Source organism: Ammospiza caudacuta, chromosome 2, assembly GCF_027887145.1.
Source record: "Ammospiza caudacuta isolate bAmmCau1 chromosome 2, bAmmCau1.pri, whole genome shotgun sequence".
In the NCBI taxonomy this organism is placed as follows: Eukaryota; Metazoa; Chordata; class Aves; order Passeriformes; family Passerellidae; genus Ammospiza; species Ammospiza caudacuta.
Genome location: NC_080594.1, coordinates 13,797,653 through 13,822,860, shown reverse-complemented (window position 1 = coordinate 13,822,860; position 25,208 = coordinate 13,797,653). Strand labels below are relative to the sequence as shown.

The 25,208-nt window shown below is 33.8% G+C and overlaps 1 protein-coding gene across 1 annotated transcript in view; it reads right to left on the bottom strand.

Annotated features, from left to right (window-relative positions):
- The window catches only part of NCAM2 (neural cell adhesion molecule 2), a 270,546-nt gene that overhangs the window by 22,282 nt on the left and 223,056 nt on the right, over positions 1–25,208 (bottom strand). Inside the window, exons 15-16 of the mRNA XM_058825545.1 lie at positions 23,164–23,285; positions 15,729–15,909 (exon numbers count right to left, since the gene is read on the bottom strand). Of these exons, the coding sequence (XP_058681528.1) occupies positions 15,729–15,909; positions 23,164–23,285 (303 nt within the window). The remainder of the gene's footprint in view (positions 1–15,728; positions 15,910–23,163; positions 23,286–25,208) is intronic.

The window sequence follows — 25,208 nt, the reverse complement described above, 5'->3', positions numbered from 1 at the left end:
TTATGTGTGGTTTCAGTACTGCTATTACATAAAAGGATAAATTATTTTAATTGCTTCATTTAGGAGAATTCAAAACCATGCTGTGCATATACCACAGAGACATGGGAAATTTTTGCATCTTTATAGTGGATGACAACCCTAAGTAGAGTATTGCAGCCAGGAGATCTGAAAAAGAGTCAAACTATCTCAGGATTTTTTTTTTAAATTGAGAAAATATTTCAAGTTTGACAGCGTTCTCTATAAGACCTATGTAAATTCAAGTAGAACAACAGTTTTAAGCTTGGAATATTATGTTAAATATATAATTATTTTGTAGCATTAGCTACAAAAAGAGCAGTTTAATATTATAAATGCTGCCATTATATGGTGCATGTTTTTACTTTAAAATGTTTGAATGCTACAGCTGCAACTTCCAGCAGAGTCCTGCTTGGTAGGGCAGCTTTTCCCAGTATTAAAACTTCCTTTGGGGATACAACTTAATCAGGCAGATTAAATCAGAATGGATCAAGCTCAGGCTGCACATTCATACAGACAATGCACATACTTGCTTCACTAGTGAGTAGCATGGCAGCCACCTAATCTGAGCAAAACTGAAAATTCAGGAATTCTAATTTTAGTGACTTTGATGTTTGTGGTGGGGTGGGATTTTTTTTGTTTGTTGGTTTGTTTGGTTTTGTTTTTTTGGATTTTTTTTTGTATTTTGTTAGTTTGGGTTTTTAAAAATATTCACTATTGGACAAAACCCTATAGTTAAAATGCAGATACAATGCTAAAAATTATCTCTGCAGATACAAAATACATCACATAGATAGTACAAGATAAAAAGAGCATTTATCAGCAATAAAGAAAATACAGATAGTAATGCTTTAAGTCAGTTTTCTTTATTACAAAAAATGAAGACAGAAATTGCATGAACTAAAATGAACTTTGAACAACAGATGAAAGCCACACGAAGTTACATATATTTCTTGACATTGTGTTTGGAAAGGTGCTGAGGGACATCACAGTTACACCATGCACACGTTCTTCAGGGAAAAAGCAGAGATGACAACAAGTGCTGCATGCACGAAAAACTCAGTGGAGCAAAATGGTAGTGAATTATGAATAAGATAAAAATAAGCAATGTGTCACAAATTAAAATTAACTACTTTAAATCCAGATTTTTTCCTTGCCTTTCACACTGTTTTTGAAAACAAAAACAGATGTTGCAGTGTATTCAATATTTTTCACAAAATTAGTTTTTAGTACATTGTATGTATTGTCATTTGTAATTCTGTTGGATACGTACACTGAGGACGATTTACTTTGCTTCTATTATGGGCATTTAATACATGCATTAAAATTAAAACTTTATGTAAATAAAATATGCACTGGAAATTGCCTCTACAAAAATGTTAAACGTGTCAAATAAATATACAGAACTGTTAATAAGAATATAACATAACAGTAGTATGGTGACAAGCATTACTACCACAGCTTCTTGGGACTTCAGACCCAATAATAAATGAACAAAAAATGGAGATTTCTACCTCAGTTTCTTGCTCTTGTTGTAAATCTCTAAACTTAGCACAGCACTCAAGTGCACAGCTTATATTCAGCTACTGTTTCTAAACAGGCAAAGTTGGTTCAGCTCTACACCTGGTATTTGATGCCATCAGCTTTATATTAAGATGTCATTGATATTAAAGGGAAAAGGTGATTTTCCATCATTTATATATTATGTCTGATAAATATATAGCAATGGAAAACTGAACATTCCTTACATGCCTGAAGAAAATGAATGGATAAAGTAAATGCGATAAGCATAAAGGAGCCCTAGATATAGGAAAGATTTCAGTGATGTCATATGTCATTATATGTCAGATGCTACATTTCTCTATATCCTAAAAGTAACATTTTCTTTTTTTCCTTTGCTCCTAAAATTCCTAAAAAAATGAACAATCAGAAATCATCAACATACTGGACAACAGACAGAGAATTGACAACTATTAGCACAATCACAAATTGTATACAATCTCCATTATGTCATTAAAAAACCCCAAAAAACAAACAAACAAAGAAAAAATAAAAAGAAAAACCAGCAATTGCTTTTTTAGGCTTAATTATTTAGCTTTACATTTGCAGACCCATTTGAGTGGTGCCTATGCAGGTTTCCATGCTGGAGAGAGAGTACATGGTAAGACCATGAAAACTGACTGAGAATTGGTCATAATTTATGTGTATAATTAAATCACCATATCTGTTTATCTTTTAAATGCATATAATATTTTTTACATCAGTTCTTGGCCTTATATTTTCACAAAAAATATTGAAAGTTATTTTGTTATTTGGCAATAGTATGTTTTGTACACCTCCAAAAACCATTCAGAAGTTATATTTTATACCTAACATATGCAATATGTGTGTCTATTTCTGGGCAATATTTTTCCTATTTAGAGGGAGAGCAATTTATATTCTAATAACCCTACAGCAGTAAAATAAAGGATTGCATTTGAAGTTACATTATGTAAATACTTTGATTTGTGAACAATTTGTAAATGTTAAGAACTTGTCAAAACTCTGGAAAGAAGAAAGAGAACAAATAAAATCTGATTAGGAAAGAAGCCAGCCTTAGACTCCAAAGGTTGTAAATCAGAACATTTTAAAAATATTGTTCCTTAGAGATATACTGCTATATCACAGAATAATCATTACCCTTTTTAAGTTTCTGTGCCACCAATTTGGATTTAAGGCACAAGCTCAGCAAAGCATATTTTAGAACTTCAGTGTTACAGACAGTTTAATATTAGCATTTCAAAATATGTGACAATGTTAAAATTGTAACATTTTACACTGTCAGTCATAAGACCTAAAATCTGTTTTACAATTACAACATTTAAAGGAACAAATTTACTTATCTAACATTTAAATACTAATGTCATAGGTAAATTGAATTCAATTTGTAAAGACATATTTATCATTTTAATAGAGTTTAAATTACAATTTTAAGCTGTTCAGTCTATATCTATGAATTATAATTTAATTTGAAAGTGTCTCTGTTCATTTTTTCCTCATTCTTGTCTGTATGAAGCCAAGATTTCAAAATCTTCTGAATATTCACACAGATTGCACAAAATACTGTGAAATAATCCCACTCTCATTGTTTTTAAAGATACAATTATGAAATGCTCATAAAGAGAACTACAAACAAAGCTGTACTAGTCATTCATCTGAGGAGATATATGACAACCCAAGGACATTATTCTCTTCCACTTTTTCTTTCTCATTACAGAGGTTTTGGGTCACTGCCCAGAACTGCCTGGCTCTGCAGCCACATAATCCCCACAATATTGGTTTAAGTCATTCTCTTTGGAATTTGATGGGAAGATGAGGGCCAGAAGAAAAGGATCACATTCAAAGTACTTGATAACTTCAAAATACAAAGCACAGAAAAATTTAAATTGGAGCAGACCTAAAATTTCTCTCACTTAACAGAGCAAATTTATCTAGTTCCCAGCTGAAGCTACTATCAGTTGGAAAAAAAGATAAGTGATCCAAATTTGTCTCTTTATCCCACTGGCATTGAGACACTGAGGATAAAAGACAACTTGCCATTCATAATGTTTATTTAGCTTCTAAAATTTCTCAAGGCTTCTCATTATCTCCTTCACAGTATGTTTGGAGAGTTCACAGTCAATCAGTCTCTGCACCCTAATTCCTATCTTGTCTTCTTATATACTTATCTGCAGTGTTAGAATGACTTGCTAAGATAATAAATTCATAGCCTGTAAAGAGCTCTTCAAATGTCTTACTGGAGTAGAAAAATGATATGGGAATTTTCATTTTTCTGCTTTTCTGCATACCTGTAGGTGTCTAGTCTTGCTTTATTAAAAAACATTAAGAGCAGTGACATGTATGGAGAAGGTGAAAATATATTAGACAACATTTAGTAGAATCACATCAAGGTTTCAAGTTTCAGAAAATTAGGAAAACTCTACAAAATAAGGAAATGCTGGGATCAGACTGCCTGTGCAACCTTATAAGATCCTATTTTACTTTTCAGTTTATGAGACAATATATGTGTTGCTCAGGACTCTTTAATCAAGTGGGAGGTGCCCATTAGTTTTGATTGGATTCACAATTTTATTTTCTTTACTGTGCAGAACAGCAACTGTGTGTCCACAAGAGAAGATTCTGTTCCCTCATGTGCATGCTGTGCCTGAGTCAAAGTGGGATCAGAGTGCAAAAGGGATGGGACTGCAAAGAGGAGCCCCTAGAAAGAATTTGCTGCTCCCCTGGACCAAAAGGGAGTCCCAGTGCTTGTGCACCACTGAGCTCCTGCAGACTGATAAAGATCTACCAGTATTGGTTTTTAGTAGGCTTAAACTGTGGGTTTCTTTCCCCCTTAACATCTACTACAGCATCTACTTACTAAATATTAGCTAACAACCACTTCTTGGATGGTAAGTAGAGATATCTTTGCCATTTTGTTACCACAGAAGGCAATAGTGGCAATAGTGACAGTAGTGACAACAACAAACATTTTCACTATCTGGATTTTTGAAATGGGAAGAGAAAAAAAAAGAAAACCTCTTGCAAATGTTCCTGCCCAATGTGATTCTTTCACTAAAAACAAATCTAGCATTAGCAACAACATTTGTCCAAGTTATACTCAATTGAAAATATGTTCTCTGATCTGAAAGTGTTTGGTAACTTATGCGTAGCTAGCAATTCCAAATCTGCTGTAACACAGTTAAGATGAAAAGTTTCATTTAAAATATCATCTAGCCTTCATTAGTTACATCTCTTGGTTCAATAAGAATTTAATGATTTCAAAAAATAAATAGTATATTTTGGAAGAACACCTATACAACTAAATTACAAATTCAATATATGAATTAAGAATTTTTGTGCATGGAAAAATGGGCTTTCACCTGAATGGCCCTAAAAAGGAACCCAAAGTTTCAAGTACTACAAAATTAGAGCAGAAAATGTCTTTCTTTACCACCCTATGTCAGGCACTCATCAATGTAATTAATTTTTAAATAACATCACATTAAGTCAAAGTGACAGAACACACTGGCAAGGGCCATGGATGGAACAGTGGCTTGACTTTAAGTGAGAGCTTATCTGCAGGTCACAATGAAACTAATGTTTTCTAGATAGCAATCTTTTCAATTCCAGCCACTTCATTGCACTAAATATGGGAACTAGTTAAAAAACGTATTTCCATCAATAAATTATTCCATAGACTTACACACTGGAGACACCTTACTTGTGACATAGTCCAATTTTCTAAAATGATTGTAAGCTGGTTTAGATGAGGATACGGGTTTTTTTATATCCTAAAGGAAAGACTTCCAAAAATATTTCAAAACTGGCAAAAATCATCATTATTTCTTAGAAATAAGAAAATTCTTTAACTGAGTGATGATATATAGATAAATATAAATTTGACCAATTGATTTCCAATTTGTAAGATAACTTTTTTTAGGTCCCAAAAGATATGAGCTATAAGGAGGAAAAAATCATCATATACAGGTAATTCATCATGTTTGTTATATTAAGTAACAATTTGAAGGGAGCTGTCTTAAAATAAATATTTAACTCTGCCTTAGTTTTAAAGTGCATTGCTTTCTTGGGTTATTCTGTATGCAACAGAGAAATGAACCGTAAACCTAGACAACTACATAAATTTTAAAATCTAATATATGTAATAAAATATATATATGGACTCTTATTTAATAAAATCTTTTTCCTGAGGTTTTGCACACACTGCTGCAGACCTCATAAGCCATGCTTTTCATATATAAACCAGGAAATAATGGTTTTTCCATTTTTACTACAGGTCAAAATTGAACCCCTGGAGCTTCCAAGTCCTACAGATGCCATGAAATGAAATGTGGCACCTTTGCAGCCACACAAAGTGACTTTGGTGGGCAGGGACCTGTTTTATGTGCTGAGACATGTCTGCGGAGAGGCACAGAAAAAGTATTTTAAATTAACAACTACGAACTAAAACAATTCATAAATAATTGGTTAGGGAAGACATGCTTGTTAAAATCCATTAGAAAGTACAAAACAAATCTGTATTCACAGAACCACAGAATGGCCGGGGTTTTGGGGGACCTTATAGATCATCCAACCCTTTGCTGTGGACAGAGACACCTTCCACTAGACCGGGTATCTCAGAGCTCCATCCAGCCTGGACTTAAACCATTTTTATTAAGCATAAAGTTTTAAGTACCTTGTGTCAGGAACCAGTGAAAGGAAAAATTTTTTGCAAAGCATAAGTACAAAATGAAAATACTCTCCTGGAAGATGAATTGGTGGTGTAGCTGGAAAGCCATATGACTGACAATGGTAATGTCTCTGCATGAATTTCTTATAATCAAAATCTAACTGAGAAAATAGAACCAAACCACCTTGATCAAATTCAGTAAGTCAGATTCTCCATGCTCTGTCTGACCAGAGTGTCAAGCATCATCTTTTGAATTTGTAACAAAACCTACCAGGCTTCCAAAAGGCGCCATGAATAATTTTGCATGCACAGACTGAAGTAATTACTCTATTTGGGATCTTGACTAGGAATGGAAATTTTGGAAGAGCTATAGAAAAGTACAAATTTTATAAGGTCTGTGTTTATTTTCCAGCAAATAAAAAATTAGGAGACAGAGGAAGAATACATATTGCTTGTCTTATCATCAACAGTACAAAAACATGCACCAGAAACTTATGACTACAGTGAGAGAGAAAACAGCAGCATTCAGCTGCAGGGACTGGCCTCCATTTTCACGTCTAGGAGCTTCACAGCATCTGTCTGTGTGGATAAGAATAGTTATAGAAAATCAAGAGTTTTAAAAAGAAGTAAATTTTAGGAAAAAAAAAGTGGAAAAGTTGAGATGACATGAAAAAGAAAGTATCAAAAGGAAACAAAAGTGACAGTGGGAAAGAAAAAAGAAAAAAAATAATATTTACATTGTGCCAAAGACAGTCACTTGAAAGACATTATTCTAACGAAAACATCAAATTATGAGTAAAACATAGAATGGCAACCATTGAAGTACCCCAGCCAAATCTATATAATCTAATACTAAAATTGTGGAAAAGGTGTACCTCCATAGCAGCAATGTGGTCCTCCTCAGCAATCAAAGCAGCAAACTGGTCTAATTTTAAAACAATTTATTTAAGCGCTTAACCTGAAGCAAGTTTCTTGCTTCCCCCTGAGACCATTCAGCCAAGTCCAACCTAAAATACAATTTTGACTTTTATGTTGGAGGCACTTGGAACTCACAAAACTGCCATGTAACACTGTCCTGTAACTTTCAGAAATAGTGACTACTGACTGTTTAAAGCAAGGAGTATTGAAAGCAAGGAGAAACACCAGCCTGTAGGCTGAAAGGAGAAACTAGAACTGTGTCAATAATTACACAAAAAGAAGGTTTCAGTCATGCACAAGAAGAGACAAACTTATCTGTTTCTCCTTGCTAATGGCTTTATCTTGTTCCTGAATTATTGTAGGAGATCACAATGGGCCACCAGGAAAACTGGCTTCAATAATATGGACACAGGTCCAATTAAAATATGAATGACCTGTGCAATTAACACATGCAGCTCAGTAATTAGATATTGACTTTGGCACTAAAGTGGGAACAAAGAAGCTTCTTAGATATTCACATCCTCACAGTATGTCTGGTTACAATTACAAAGTTTGAATATATTTTTTCTACAAATATTTATATTGAAGTTTCATTTTTTGGCAAATAATAGAGTCAAATTTATTCAAGATATAATGTATTGACTAGATTTTTTTCCCAGCTACAGCGACACGGTAGTTATGTTGTAGTGATTAATACCAGTGTTAAACTAATATTTTGAAAAAGACTTCAAAAGAAATGAAAATGTACAAAACCTTGCATTTCAGTATAAGCAACAACCTTGGTTAAATCCTTACTTTAAAACTGATTTAAGAAATTGTAGTGGAAGCAACTATAAAGCAAATGGAAGCAAACTATAAAGCCATATATATTCTCGTATGCATAATATTTAACCAATGCTTTATCTTATCACAGAAATGCCCCTGTTGCACAAATACATGCATAACTATCTCATGCAGATAACTACCAAGTAGAAAAGGCAGCAATATAAATAAACTAAGAACAATTGGAAAACTAAGAACAATGGACATTATTCCATCCTCACCCATATCTCTACTGTGATGTTTCCAGGGATACATATTGTGTTCAAGCCATTCAAAATTCACAACCAATTCTTTTTCTTAAGACTTAAATAGTTTGGTCCATATACTCATAGAAACAAACAAACAAACAAATTAAAAAAAAAAAACAAACAAACCCCTCGAGCACATTAAAATTCCACATTTACTTCAATAATTCAGGTTTTAAATATTTTTAGAGAATATACCTAAGCATTTCATATTTTAATTGGCACTCAGAGATATTTTAATTACAAAGCATCCTAATGCTAGCAATTACCTGCAACAAATAATAAGGATTAGAGTACAATAAATGTAAAGTGTGGCCTTGCACTTCAACATTCAACATCTAAAGTGATTTTCTTGTTTCTTCACAGCTTTCAAAAAGAAAAGCAAACTAAAATTCATATGATAAAAGAAAAAATTAAATTCCTTTTGAAGCAGAAATTCTGAGAATACGCAATAGCTTTGATTGCTGCTCCACTGCTATTCAGTGGTAGTTAATGTCTGTGATACATTTTATTATTTTCTTTTCTGTTAACATTTTTGATGGTGCAAGCCTTTTTGTCTCTCTCTCTGATTCATATCAAATAAGTTCTATCAGTTTAAGTGAGGGATTTCTATCCCTTTTCATGTAATAACTTTATTCTTTGCAGGGAATGGAGCAAACAGCTGGTTTGAGCCTAGAGCAAGAACATGCCCTGTCACTTTCAACATGATCATCTCCAGGATTTGATGAGAAATGGCTCTTACTCAGCAAATTCTACTACTGGTTTGAAAAACAAAACCAAATAGGTTTTGTAGGGGCTGTTACCTTTCTGGAGTTTTAGATGCTAATTAATCTGATTGGTGTGAGTCCTACCAACTTTTTTCCTCAAAGCAGGAGACCTCAGAGATACATTTCATATCTCTATCCTTTTCAGAAAATAACAAAATTATTCTTTCATCACAGCAATATCAGCTGAAGAATTTAATTTACACTTTTGGCTCAGGATTAAGATCTGAACAAAAGTCAGACAAAAGCCTTCATTTTCAAACTCCTTTTATGGAATTACAATATCCTTCAGCCTATGAGAAAATGAGTCAGGTAACTTCACAAGGATAATGCTGCAGCTCTTCCTTGCCTTGGGAATATGATCAGAGCTCCAAGGGGACTGACATGTCACAGGCTTTCCTTTTTCACTCCTGCATTTTGTTCTTCATTTTAGATTTAGCTAAAGCCCTAACTAGTCAGATCTGTAGAGACAGACTGAGAAATCCTGTAATGCACAAAATCGTACAAAAGAGACACTAATTACCAACTTAAAATTTCAGATCTGTGGGATGGAAATTTTATCTGTGAAAATCCTTCAAACTTCTTCTGTGCTTTTACTTTTTCTTTTGTGGTTTAAATTTAAGGTGGCTGTCAAAGTTGGTTTAAGGATCAAAAGTCAGAAAATTCAAACTAGTCTTTTCCAAATCATTCCAATTGTTAGAAACGTGTGAGGGTTTAATACAAAATTTTTCCTATTGCACTACAGAGAATTTTACTTCTATTTTCAGATAAGATTTTAGAAGGAAATTACAGGAATGCTTTAATTTTGAAGCCCCCATTCTCTGTCAAATTTAGTGAAATTGTCAGCTATATCCAAAAGTTTTCAGAAGCCACAAACTGATGGATATTTATGAATGTACACACACACACACATGGAAAGGCAGTGTAGTCACAAAACATAGGCTTAAAATCAGGCCATTCCTGAAAGATTCAACAGTATTTTTATGGAGATTTAAGCTGGCAATTTGTAAGCCACAAGTGATGACATTTGATCCTGGCTCAAGTACCTATTGGCAGCCTTTATAGCTTTTTCTATGGAAAGAGAATACAAAAGAAGACTAAAAGTCCCCATAATTCCTCTAATTTGACTTTTAATGATGAAATTTCCTAGAATTGAGAATAGGCACCAAGAGTCAAATTGGGGGTCAATATGGGTTTCAATACTGTTCAACATCATTAATGATTTGGGTGATGGGGCACTGAGTACACTCAGCAACTTTTCTGATGGCACACAGAGGAGTGGCTGAGGAACCAGACATTTGTGCTGCCACACAGAGAGACCTTGGCAGGCCAGAGAAATGTGCTGATAGGAACATTGGGAAATTCAACAAGAGGAAATACAAACCCCTGTCCCAGGAAAAAGCAATCCTGGTTCCCAGTTCACAGCTAAGGGCACCCAGCTGGAATTCAGCTTTGCAGAAAAGGTCCTGGGGGTCCTACTGGACACCAAGTTCAACAAGAGGCAGCAATGTGCTCTCCAGGCAAGAAAGGTTAATGGAAACCACAGCAGAGCCCTTGGCCATGCAAGCCTGCTCTCATGGGATACACTGCCCTTGAACTTGGTTGTAATCACATAAAATCTAATCTCAAACAGATATGAAATTATTTAAAATCTAGGAAAAGTGCTTCAAAGGACACAAGAGCTGTTCAGTTTGGAAGTCTGCCCATAGGAATGGTCAGTCAACAAATGTTGCACTCTTTTGTGGAGGAAAACACAACATGAGTGAGGAAGGTGGCTTTTTGGCTTCTCTTGGTGGATATATGGTCAGGGGTAAGTCAACATTTTAGAGAAGGGGGCACTGCCCTTTGGAGCTTGGGAACCTGTGCCAGGGCATCCACATAGCCCATGGGCTGAATGGGTATGAGAGATAGAGTGCAGCAAGGGAATATGCTCTAGGATTGTAGGAGGTGGCAAAAAAAAAAAACCTACCCCAGCTACACAGATGAGATCATATAGCATTTATTTATATACTCAAAAGGTCACCTGATTGCTTGACTGAGAGCAAAATTTAAGAAAAATACTTGCCCTGAATGAAAACTGTGAGAACCAGGGAAACTTCTTTCTGTTTTGCTGTAATTAGTAATTTTGAGTTTCTGGCTTAAAAAATTAGCTTCCTTTCTAACAAAACACTGTCCATATAGCTCAAAAGCTCTAGTAATACATCATAAAATGTATATACATAAATGCAACCCCAAATATATACACACATACTTGAAGCAATGAAAAGAGCTGCTTTTATTTTGCATTCATGTCAAGACCATTGCAGATCCCATGGTGTTTATGGAAAAACTACTCATAAAAATCATGAGGATTATCATCTTTGCCATTGGTAGTGATGAGAGAAAATACTATGTATTTTTGTTCCTCTTTTGCCTCCCAGTACATGATTTAAAGTGTGGTGATACACATGCACAGAAAAAAAAAAATGAGATGTTCAAGGGATTAAAACATTTTCAGACAATAAAAAATTACACTCACAGTTCATGCAATATTGGAAAAAAAAAAAACCAACCAACAAAAAACTCTCAAACAACCAATATCACAAAGTAAGAAAAATAGATCTAAGAGGTTCTTGTTATATCCAAATTTTTTTTCATTTTCCCACTATTGCACCAAGTTATTAACTTTTAGTGAGGAATAAAAAAAAAAAACGTGATAAAACACAACTTGCAACCATTTTTAATATATCTACTGGCCTTTCAAAGTAACAGCACTGACTGGAATAGAGCCTTTGGAAAATGGCACTTTCATAAATCTGCTGGTAATTCCTGAAAATATATTTAACACTATCAGAAAGGATCGTTTTTAGCACCTTTCATTCCATCTTCTTTTGAGATTTAGTATTTACCTCAACATGTGTTTTTAGGCTGCAGCTGTAATGGTTCAGGATGACAGCAGATTTGGACACTTTTGTGCCAGCTGTGGGGTACAAGGATAGGATCTCTGTTTTCTCACTGTAGAGAAAGAATGAAAGGGCCCAAACAAAGGGGGTGTAGAATCAGGTCTAGGAGCTAATGGACTTGAGCTGCTCCCAGGGGCTTTTAGGCTGCAGAGGTTAGTGCATGCTCTCCTAATGTGGATGAAAAACTAAAGCACTCTGCTCCTTTGAAAATCCCACAGAGCTAGAAGCTTAGCAGTATAGATAAACCAGAAGCAAATTTTATAAAACATTACAAATCAGCACTAAAAGTGTGATAAATACTTCACTCAGAGGCAAACACACTGAGGTCAGAGTTGTACCTGCCTGCAAACGTTGCCAACTGACATCCCTGGTGAGATTTTGGAACACATAAAATACTACATCTAAGACTGTCACTCTTTCTCCAAGAATGAGTCTAAAATGCATGTCCATATGCCTAAGTGAAATGTGAAATTCAGATATAGAATTGTAACCACAAAAAATAAGTCAGAAAAGTAGGAAGGAAAATGGTGTAATGGTGTGTATATATATATATATGTATATATATATATACACACACATGAATAAATATGTTTTAAGAAGGTTTTTTGCTGGCATTTCTCAAAGTCAGTGCAAGTTTCCATTGATGAACTGTTTAGAAAATCTGGACATTTTTATTATACGGATTACAAATTGTAAGGAACTAATCACAAATATGAGTGGCTCATTGAATGGATAGTGTGTCACAGGCCTAGGAAGATACATTATGAAATAAGTAGATCTACATTTGGAGGCTGCTGAGGCCAACCATATGAAAATTTAAGGGAATGTCTGTCTCATTTATGCACCTCCCTGATGCCAGAGAGCAGTTTGCAGCCTCAAGCTCCTTCCCAGACCTAAGACTATTACTGGAAGATCATCATTTTGTGCTGCCATGGGATTTGACTTGCAGCCAGGAGCTGGTACTTGCACACTTCGCTAGGAAGCAGAAGCTGTGGATTCAGTGCCCACAGGAGCTGTATATTCACATAAGTGGAGTTTTGGCTCCAAGTTCCTGTCCCCAGGGATTGCTACTTCTGCCTGATATCCAATGGCTTTTGAAAGCACAAACAAGCTCCTTCTGGAGAATTTAGAAGCAGGGTTTTAGTTCTTGTGACTACTCCTATTCCCCTATTAAGTGCACACTGAAGGACAGCCAACATGTCCTTGCTTCCATCTCCCTTCAGTCTTCTTTCAACCTCCCTGATTTATTGCATTAACTTGCTACACTTCACCAGGGTATTTTTTATATGTAGTTAACCAACAAGATATGCTTGGGATAAGTAATATTCATGAGATTGCATACATAGGGTCTGCAGATTTATTTCTCTTTAAATTTAGGACCAGACATAAACATTCAGTTCAGCTGAAGTGCCACAAATTTGGACAAATACAGATGAACACCTTCAGGACTCTTAGAGGCTTTCCTAATAGTTACATTAATAATATGAAAGGAAATGTCAGTTACTGTAGTTACTGAGAGAGCAGAGGACAAATGATGAAGATTTCATACAAAAGTCTACTCAGTTTCATTCTTGTTGCCTATGTTCTGTTTAAAATTTATCTGTAGACATCTAGCTGTTAATACCAAAGCCTCAAACAAATAGTGCATCATCAGAGTTAACTGGCATCAGAATATTTCTACTCAAACTTAAGCATTTTATACATAAACTCTATTGTGTTTTAATAGATTACACTCATATTTTTGCAGCATTATGTATGTATGTGTATAATGTTATATCATAGTTATAATATTATGTCATTTCAAAACAAGATAATCATGCTGACTCATGAATATGAAGACTAATGTTCCACTGATTCTAAATGTCTTCTGACATACTTTAAAAAATTGCCTACAGAATGTTCTTGTGATGGGAATTTCACACTCTTTTTCAGGCTTTGAAAAAACAGTTGTCAAGGAAACTAATTAGTTCCACAATCATAATTGCAGTAATGATTCACATAAAGAAGACTTGAAGTTAAATAGTGTAACAGAGTTCTTACAACTACTTAGAGGTTATGTTAGAGCACTGAAAGGAAAAAGCCCCTAAGCACCTATAAAACTCTTTTTAGAGAGAAATGCTCTATCTTCCTTCTGAAATTAAATTAACTAAGCTACTTTTTACTTGAATGTCTAGAGACCACCTATGGTGTCATTTACTGAGGAGAATTAAGTTTCTCCGCTACAGCAGCTACGGCAATAGTACAGAATAGTTTACATAATTATAAAAGGCTAAAGTTGGTATTCATTGCAAAAGAAATAATATTTTTTTCTCACCTATGCAAAATTGAAAAGTGGCTTATCCCTCCCCTCAGTAAGTTTTTGCTTATTTTTCAACTTGACAGATATCTTTATTTCCTCAGGACAATGAATTTCCCTACAGTTTTTCTCCCTTTTCTTTTTCAATCACAGGAAATTTTATTTCTGAATGATAGCAATCACAAGGTCCTGCCTGTTTAAAAACAAGTACACAGAACCTATTGAGACCCTAAATTTCAATCAAGATGCAAATCAACTTTACTTCAATTCAAGTGCATAAACAAATATTTTTACTAGAACTGGATCTGAGTCTATGAATGAATTACAAATGTGTTTTCTTTATAATAAATAAAAGGTAAGGATGCTTCCAATATTAAAAAGAAAAACTTCTATGGAATATTCAAACATGTTGCAGAGATCTTGAGATAAATTTCCTGAAAATATATTGGAAGGAAACTTACAATAAACAAGAAAAAAAATAGCCAGGTATTTCAAAATTTTCATGACTCATTCCAGCTTATTGGCACTGTATCAGTGCTAGTCAAGTATTCAGATTGAAATGCAGGTATAAATAAGGTTTACATTTTAATATATTTGCCATTGTATTTGTTTGGCAAGTTCTTTGTTGATTCTAATACACTAACATTTTGAAAAATGGCAGTCAGAAAATACCATGTTAGAGGATTTAGAACTTGATTTTGCAAGTGGTAATGATGATACTGATCTAATTTGGAAATAACTATTAAAGATGCAGCTCATAATTTTAATAGAAAGTTTTAAATATTTTCCTCATAGCATTTTTTTAATAAAAATAAAAATTACTCATAATACTCCAGAAAATACCTTATTTTAGGTTTATTGTTAACTAAAGAATTTTTCATTGTTGTATTAAAAAAAAACCCCTTACATTGGGAAGCATTAAAACTCATACACTCACTCTTAACTAAAATGCAGTTTTCTTAAATGGAATTTCAAACCTTCCTATTTACAGACTTAAAAATAAGAACAAGGTTTCTATAGATTTCAAATGTTGTAAATCAGCCTCATAGAAGACTGCTTGATCACTATGTTAGGGTGAATCATCACCTAAACAAGACTATTTGAAGTCTTAACCTCATCAGACACTAAAATAAATGCTTTTATTACATGCGTAGCTAAAAGCACATGTAGAGATGGAAATTAAATAAAGAATTCTAGAAAATTGGCTTAACCAGACAACAGGCAGTACAAGGCAACTGGAAAAGCAGGTGTGTCTTAAAGATGGTACTTTTTGTTGAGTGTCATCAACAGGGTTTAAGAATCAATGTTTCTTCTATACTTAAAAATTACCTTATTACTAAGAGAAAAGTGGGACACAGGGTCTCATTTAAAGGTCCCAAATAAATTTTTTTGCTGATATTAAAATCTGGGGTCTCACATTTTTCTAGTCCAAGACTTCAGTTACGTTATGCTAAACTATACACAGTGTACTATGAGTTGGAAATAATTAATAGAGAAAAAACCACAATGAAATTAACTTACCTGTAATAATGTTGGGCTTTGGTGGCATGCTGAATTCATACAATGTTGGCTCAGAATAACCCAGTCTGTTGGCAGCTGTAATTTGTACTTCGTAGCCCATGGTCCACTGAAGATGCTCTAAGATGATGTGGTCTCTACTACCCTGGACTTTTTTCTCCAGCCACTGGTCTTCCTTATCTTTCTGTAAAGATGAAAATATTTGTTTCAATTCTCCCAGACTCTTGTTTTATTTGTCTAAAGTCTGTATGCACATGATGCATAAAGATATGGAGCTGCCTCTACAGAGGTCATGAACACAAATCTAATTTTGGAGTTCTGAGTACTTCGGCTTTTTGTAACGAGTTTTGTAAAACTCCTTATCAAGTTTCCACAATGTGGATTTGGAGAATTTTGTGGTCAATCCTTTTAAACTTTTTGGCTTCAATTTATTCTTTGCTCAAATACTGGGTTTTATTTTATAGAACAGCAGGCTAATCACTTATATAATAAAATGCTAAAAATAAATTATGTAAGAAGTTTATTTCATACAGATATTTCAATTAAATTTTGATCAATATTCATTCAAACAAACTGGCCATTAAACCAATTCTTGAATTGTTTGAGAGTCCAGCTGTGTTTATATCACACATTACTTATTTAACAAAATATACACTAATTGTAGCAATTTGGAAACATTTTTCAGAACAGGTTGTATGCAAGAATACAAACATCATTGAGAATATATAAAGTACTACGTCTACACCTGTGAGGGGATATATGCAAATCTTTAGGATGGTGTTCTAGACAGAAAAGGATTCTCATAATTTCTCCTAGTTCAGGTAATTAAGACATCTATACATAGAAAGCAAATGAGGACTTAGATTGCAAACTAAATTCTGGCATTTCATAAACCTGGAGTTCTTACCTTTGCAATCGCTACTTTGAGTGCATAATACATCTATTTTTTATACAAATAGAAATTACACAATTATTAATAGGTAGAAGGATGAAACAATATATATTGCCAAACAAAAAAGTCATCTTGTTCAAAGGACAGCCAATAACAGTCAGCAAGAATCCATGCAGTCCTACCCTTACAAGACACTGAGGTACAATAGCATGGCTCAAATATCTCTTGAGAGACAGATCCTGGCCATCCAACCCCTACAGAAACATAGACCCAATCAGTGGGTCTATGTTTTTTCCCATAAAACCATATGGAAAAATTTAAATTCAGACAAACTTAAAATACCAGAAAGTAGAACTTAGCTGCACAGTACTCAGTAGCTTATATTTAGGTTCTTTTCTGAAGCATCTTGCTCTTCACTGATACAGGTTTCAGAGAAAATAGCAACTAATTTAGAGAGTTCAAGGACCAATCATGTTCTCTTAGACTTACTTTTTATTTGTGCCCAGTCTTCAGAAAATAAAGGATACACTAAGTTCCCTTGTGAGCATTGCTGCAATAATTTATTTGTTATCAGTTCTGAGGCTGATGATCTTTCCATACTGACTTGACCTTTTCATAAACTTTCTTGCTTTGTCTGCATTAGCATTGGTATTATCAAATGATAGTTCTGAGAATGAGTAAAATCCAACAAAACCCGTTTCTAGGAATATTTTCATCCAGGTGAAAATTCCTACCTGGTGCAGTGTTAGACTAATGTAAAACATCAGAATGGTAGGTCAGTTAAAAATAATGAAAAATTTACATACATTGGAGTAAAACCAGTTTGTTCATCATACAATGAAAGCAGTATTTCCTATTAAGGATATTTTCCCATATCCTGATGGATACTTTCTATTGCAATCACCTGAGTGAATCCACTCACATTGTCACTATACTAAACTCCTTTTTTAAACTACATTTTTGCATAGCACTGCTGAAATAGAAGGAGCTAATACTGATTGCAAAATGCATATGGAAGTACTCCTCAGTGATATTAGGAATAGCAGTGTTATGTAGCACTGTACTTTAATGGTTGTTGAAATTGGTGAGGTATGGGAGGAGTTACAAAAAATGCAGCTAGATTTCAAAGAATATCAACATGAATCAAAAGTTCCCTACATAACCTCAGTATTGTGCACAGATGCCATGTGAATATACCAGGGAATTCCAAAGGGTTTTAGAAAGAGAGAAAGACAAAAAAACCCCTAAAGTTGGAAACTACAGATTCAGGCTAATGCAGTTGCTGCAGAAAAAAACAGCATTGAAAACAGAGATACAATTATATTTTGAAAAAGAAGTGCAAAAATCTATGTCATTAATGGAATTAAGTTGCACTTCTGCAGACAGAAGAACAAGTGAAAAGGCAGGTGTTCCACAGTTTGGGCAGGTGAAAAATAATGAATGAGCTGAAATGTCACAAGATACCTGCATATGCTATGCCAGAGATACCATAATTTAGTTGAAACTGAAACCAAATGGATGAATTGAGATAAATTAACCAAAATCCAAGACCTGAGTGCAAAGACAAAAATGTTTTGAAGAGTGACAAATACAAGTAAGGAGGAAGAGGAATAAAGTGTCTGGAGAGCAAGGTGTGTTCTAAAGACAGACATTAAATCTTCTGAGCAGAGTACTGTCTGTTTATGTCTTCTTAAAGATGGAAAATAAAACAAACAAACAAAACCAAAACAACCCCAAAAAACAAAACAAAATATAAACCCAAAACAAACAAAACAAACAAAAAAAACAGACAAAAAAAGGAGAATAACTTCTATGTCCTTCATTACAGCTGTTATTTCAGCTATATTGCATTTTCAAGTACTTTCTCATAAGCAGAGCTCAGTAATGTGTCCATGTTTGATTTACTACAAGTGTAGAAATGGAAAAAGAGGGATGAGAATACAAATCATGGGTCTGCCAGGTAAATCTTCGCACAAATCTCCCTATTTAATGTCAGAGCCCTTCAACTGTAGCTTAAGGAGCTGAAGACAATGACAAGAGATCACTATGAACCTTATTAGGTTGTTCTGTTATTAATGCTCAAAATTTCTAGAAAGCTTTACATAAGCACAGTGTTATACAAGAAAAAGAATGAAACCTCTAAATTACAAACAGTAGTTTAGTTTGGGGGGTGAATTAACATAAATGTCTTTAATAATCATTAATATCAAGCAACAAATTCACATTTACAGAAACTCTGATGGGATCTGCAACCTCAGAGATTAAACTGTTCCTTTATTAACATCTTATTTTGTTTCATATTATGCAGAAACACTTGTTTACAAAAGGCCACTGATAACCTAGCTGGTGAGTGGCAGTTCTGGGGATTTCACTGCCCACCTGCATTACTCTTCAGCTTTATATTAACACAACAAAATCAACTACAATATACATCATTATTTCCTAAATGTGTAAATATTGGCTTTATATATTTTTGGCTCAATTTTTTTTCATAGTATAAGCATCAGCCAAATGTATTTAAGAAGAGTCTAAGAGCTAGGTTTTTAAGACACCTGTAACCTAACCACCTAAATACCCTGACAAAACCGAAAACAAACCCACTTCCCCTGAAACAAATAAACCCACAAAACCAATCAAAAGTAGTGTAAAACTCCAGTCTACAATGGCTTGACTGCTTCTCAAACTGAGGGCACACCTGGCAACAGTAAAGCCAATTCATTGTTTAGGCAGCAGTTTACTAGCCTGGAAAATACCATCTCTCCTTACTGGTCATTCTATATTGTATCCTAAATTACATTCTCTGGGATCTCATAAAAAGTGAGAAAAAGTGATTAACCCCCTTCAACTCTTCCCTTATTCTCCATCCTCTCTAAATTGTTGAGCTGAAAGCTCAGCTCAAACAGACTTATTATGGTGTGATGAAAAAATGAGACCGTACACTGTCTTGAAAGCTGGCAGGAAAAAATATCAATAAATACTCACAGAAGAAAATTGAATCATTTAAAGCAGTGACTTCAAAAGAATTAATTACATCAGGTTGGGGATTTTTAGGTCTGGTAATAAGGTTCAGGGCAAATAATGAACGAAGCACAAAATAGCTGGTAATGTACATGATTTTAAAATACACAGAAATTCAGAGGATCTGGCAGGTAGACTGGAACCTAGAGAAGCAAAAGTATTTCCCTGTTTCTTGGTAGGTATCTCAAAGTGAGAGTAAATAAGAAATTTTCTCTTTTAAAATATTCTATATCTATAAAATTTGTTGTAGAACCCACCAGTAAGGAGCAAAGTTAACATGTCCCACATCAACACAGTCAAAAAAGAGAGAATGTGCTTCAGAGTAAAGCACATAAACTATCAAACTTTTATCTCCAAAAATTCAGAGCATCAATAGTAACCCTGTCACAGGTCAAAAAATTTAACAAATTTTAGACCTGCAAAAACCAGTCACTTTAGTAAATTTTACTTGCTTATATCAAAAGTTTCATAATCATAAAAAAGAGTTATTTTTATTATTCCATTCTAATTTCAAATGTTCACTAAAATTTACCCTGCCAGGGAAGAACAAAAACAACCCTCTTCCCCTCCCCATACTATTTTTTTTTCCTGTTTTTGTAGCTTACTGCTGGCATTCTGTGACCTGGCAGTACAGAAATGTTAAGACACCTATTCAGAACTTTCTTTTTAAGCATTATGAAGCAAGCTAATCAGTGTCAACACTTTCCAAAGGCTGCTTTGAAGCCTGCCCGTCTCTTATCTCTCTGTCCTAGCTGCTGTGACAGCCTCTCCCCTTTATTCCTACTGCTCCTTCCTCCTGGCCCTCCTTGTCTTGTCAACACTCCCCTCTTGATTTTAATTTATTACTCTGGCACCTGGTAAAGGCCCCATCAGATAACAGCCACTTACCAATAGAGTACACATTTCCATAATTTATAAATTATGGAAAATAATATGGAAAAAGCTTCACATCTGATGTGAAACACCAGCACATCATCATGTGTGTCCCAACCAACTTTGGAAGGACCATAAGCAGAAGAACCAAAGGGAGGTTTGAGTTGGCCCCCATGAAAAAATATTAAAGAGTTCCTCTGAGAAGTGTGGCTGGCTTTCAGCTCTGGCACCAGGCAGGATGCTTCCCTAGAGAATTCCCATCACTGCTCTTTCCAGCTGGATACAAGGGAACAGTTTTCCCTTGTTTTACTCTCTCCCTTCCTATTCTTTCCTAAGGTAACTTTGAAGTCAATGTGCGCCATCAGCCTCAGACTCCACCAGTGAAGCTTTGTCAGGCTGTCTCAACTTTCTTAGTGCAACAGCATGAAAAAAATTGAGGCTGCAAATCATAAAAATTGCACAGTACCTAACACTCTGGAATAGAGAAGAAAATGTCAAGCTGCTGTAGTCTGATTGTAGTTAGTATTTCCTGCCCATAATATGAAGAAACTGATGTTAGGAAAGGAATATTCAACAGAATGAAAAACATGATTTCCAGAAAAAAACTTACTGTTTGCCCTCAACCAGGCTGTAATATTGCTCTAATATATTAAAGGCTGTCCTTCCTCCAGTTAAAAAAAATCTGTATAAAACTTATACATGGGTGAATTAACTTTTTGAAGAAAAAGCCATTGATGTATTGGTTGTTATCAAAAATGCTCTTCAAACATGCAAGAAAATACATTGGTCCAGGTGCTAATAATGAGGCTGGCAAGAGTTATAGGAAAGCTAATTAAACACGACCAATGGGGAAGATGGAAGAGAAGCAGTCAACAGATAATTATGAACTTTAAATAGCATTCATTCTTGCTGATTAAAACACACACACAAAAAATTCTGCTTCTTTTGTTGTACAAAGGCCTTTAATTTACTCAAATTGCTTTTTCAATTGGAAGTTCAAGGAGTTTGAGGTCCAAGGAAAAGCATTCTTCAACCTTTTAAGTTTCCAGTTACTGCTTAAACTGCACATTTACCTTCCAACACCACACAGAAAAAATAATCTTTTATACTATAATATTGTACCTTAGTGAAAACACAAGATCAAAACTAGATTTCCAAAAACTTTTTGGGATAGAACCAAAAGAATTTATCTTATTTTAATCATAAAAAAGATTAAATTCCATATGCTGCATGAGTGCATTATATCCAAACTGTTTATTTTGTACTCAGCAGTAAACAAAGGCATTGTAATCTAACTAGCAGTTCAATCCTGTTAAACTCCATTTTTATCTTGTATTGCATATTTAGTACCCTCATCTTCTTTGCTATTACTGTTCTTTTATGTCAACTGTATTCATTGGATAGAAAGTAATTTAAAAAGGTCAATTAAGATTTAGGGATCAGTGATAGCACAATAACTTCTGGTCATTGCCCCAGACTACTCCTAAGAGTGCTACCAAATATTTATCAAATAATTTTCACTATTAATCTTCTTTGGTTAAATTCAGCAAAGGAGAGTATTTTTACATAATAGTTTAGGATTCAGATAACCCCTAGACTATAATCAAAAAGTTACATTATAGTAAATATGAGGAAAAGTGACAAAAAACTATTACAAATAAAGGAGCTGTCTTTTCCTTTTGGTAATAGTCCAACAGGTTCTATAGTCACTTCCTCAAAAATTGATTCTTTCTGTATATAAATAAAGTCCTCACTACCTTCCATTTAACATGACTGGATATCCAATGTTACATTCCCAATTTTCTAGACTCTTCATGGACAGGAAATTCTGCTGTAACACTCAGGTAAAATGGGTCTACTCAATAAAGTACTACACAAGGAAATTTTTTTAAAATTTACACTGGAATGAAATACGTCACTTTTGCCAGCTCTGCAGCTACTTCTTCAATCCAATCATTTCTAAACACAGTACATCATGAATGAAAAATCTACACAATTTTTTAAATGTATTATACACTGCAGAAAATCCTGTTTTCTAAACTTGCCAGATTTGATGAGAAAACACCAAAACAGAGCTTTCTAGAAGGCAGAATGCACAAACCTCTGCCCAACAGTTGCCTAAGAACAGATATGTGCCCTCAAACTCATAAAATTCCCAACAATGGCTTTTGTAAAATGAGACTTGGAATTCAGGCAGACAAAAGATATGAAATGTGATCAGCTAATATGGAGCACTCCAATGTAGCTTTTTATCAATACAGATGCATTTAAATTAGATTAAAAATTTTCTGTTCAAGCACCCTTTAAGTGTGTGATTTAAATGTTTGCTAATTTACTGCGCTTTTAAAAGATGAACACAAATGTCCCACTTTTACTATGCAATAAATAAAGAATATAATTTTCTTGGTAACATGAATTTTCAGTATACCTTTAGAAATAGCTGATTGATTTTTAGGTTTTTTCCAATTTTTATTTTATATGCTGACAGCTGCAACTTAGTTCCAAAAGAAAATATACTATAGCTTTTTTCTTTAATAATTTTCTAGAATTCAAGCCACTTTGGCAAATTTAAAATAATATAAACAATTTTCTCTGCATTAAAAGCAGATATTAACAAGCATAATTTCATTTATTTTGATTGAAAGAAATACTTACACTTCTGTATTTGACAATATATTCCAGTATGGGGGCACCTCCATCATCTTGTTTAGTTATGCTGAGTTTAAAACTCTTGCCACTATCTGGTTGTCCATGAATTGAAGGGGGGCTTGGCTCCCCTAAATAAGGAAACAAACAGTACACAATAATAATAATAATAATAAATCACCAGTGAGATAACTCTTAAATTACAGCAAGAAACTTGTCCATAATAATATTAATCAAAATATTAAAATCAATATGACCATTCTAGGCACTACAAAACAGACTTTATAAGAATGTTAAGTACTGTGCTTGAAATATGTTATATTGTTGATTCCTCATACAAGGAAATAAAATTATGTGAAGGATGAAAGAAATATTCATTTCTTTGAGACCTTCTGACTTCTAACACTTTTAAATGGAATTTCCTTCCAAAATCATTTAGTCATGAATTCATCAAGGCTGGTGACCTGCTACTCACCCTGAAGCTTAAATGACACTCTCTTGCAAGTAAACATCCATAACTTAACCATAACCTTTAATCCTATGTGAGATTTCTAAATTGCAATACAGTTTTAAAATTTTAAGTAAGTTTACTCTCCAATAAATGTACCAAGTAAAATTAGATTAAAAGTTATCAAGGAATAACAACTTCTTAGGGAAGTAAACATCAAGAGTAAATGTAAACAATAATATTTTTAAACCTAAACCCAAATGTCTTAGTTATAATAAGAAGATAAAGGTAGTCTTAAACATGCAATCAAAGAATAACAGCCATTTTCAGACACTTTCCTAGTCAAAAACTCACAGATTATTTTTTCTATATGCATTTTTATATTTAATTTTTTAAAAAGAGATGCTAAATGAACATATATTGAAGGGTCTTCAAAATATCTGTAAATGTGCATTTACCCAGAGAGATACTATTTGTTTAGAAATAATTGTATTGTGTTTGGCACTTATTAAAGTAAGTATAAACTTACTTAGATCACAACACAAAACTTATCAGGCTTTCTATCAGATAACATGTATAATGTTATCAGATATATATGTATAATGTCTTTCAGTTTCTGTCATTTTTCCATCAAGTATGCATATAGGAGTAATAGGAAATTATTTTCTCTGTCCTGAAATATATTTAGAATATGTATATGCTTCAATGAAAAAGAAATTTGAAAGCTGTCAAGTTACTGTTTTGGGACAGAAGAATAATGCAATATAGTGAAATATAATAATATATAATAATATAGCATAATATATAATATGATATGATATGATATAAATTATGTAATCTAATCTAATATCACAGAAATATTTTGTGTTCTTTGTAGTTAGATTATTTTTGTTGTTCACTCCCTTAGAGCCAGTATTAGCTACACTGAGTAATGCCCTACTCAGGAAACAGTTCTGTTGCAACAGATTTATGACAGACTGGTCTGGCAGTAGCTGCTGATGTGTTTCAGCATATCTGTTTGATTACTGTACACTGCCATCTGGTAGTTCCTTTGCTTTTCTTCTCTCTATTTATTTAATTTATTTACTGTTGTTTCTATTTAAAGATAATTTGACAAAAATAATTTTTATTTGCCCTCAATAGTTTAATCTGAACCTCTGGCCTATAGTTAGTAAAAATACAAAATTGGTTTCATAGAATTTCTCATTTGCATGTAGTCATAGTTAAAATAATTTATTCTCATAATTTCTTCCATAGTTTAAGAGATTTCTATTTGATGCTTGACAATTGCAGAACAATAGCACCATAATTTGGTGAAGAAATGTCTCCAGAAATGGCCAATTCACTTCTTAGATGTGGATAATACCCTGACTGTTAACAATAGAAAAATTTCTTATTCTAGTATCTTTGATGGTTTGTCCTCCATTATATCAAATAAAAGCTTTTCTGGATCTCAAAAACATAAGATAATGGGATAAATTCTCCAATTTAAGTACACTCATACTTCTTGAAAGGGTGGAATAACAAAACCTGATTTCTGAGAAATAATGTAAAAACTTATATAATATACAGGAGAGTGGATTATAAACCTGAAACATTATCTACA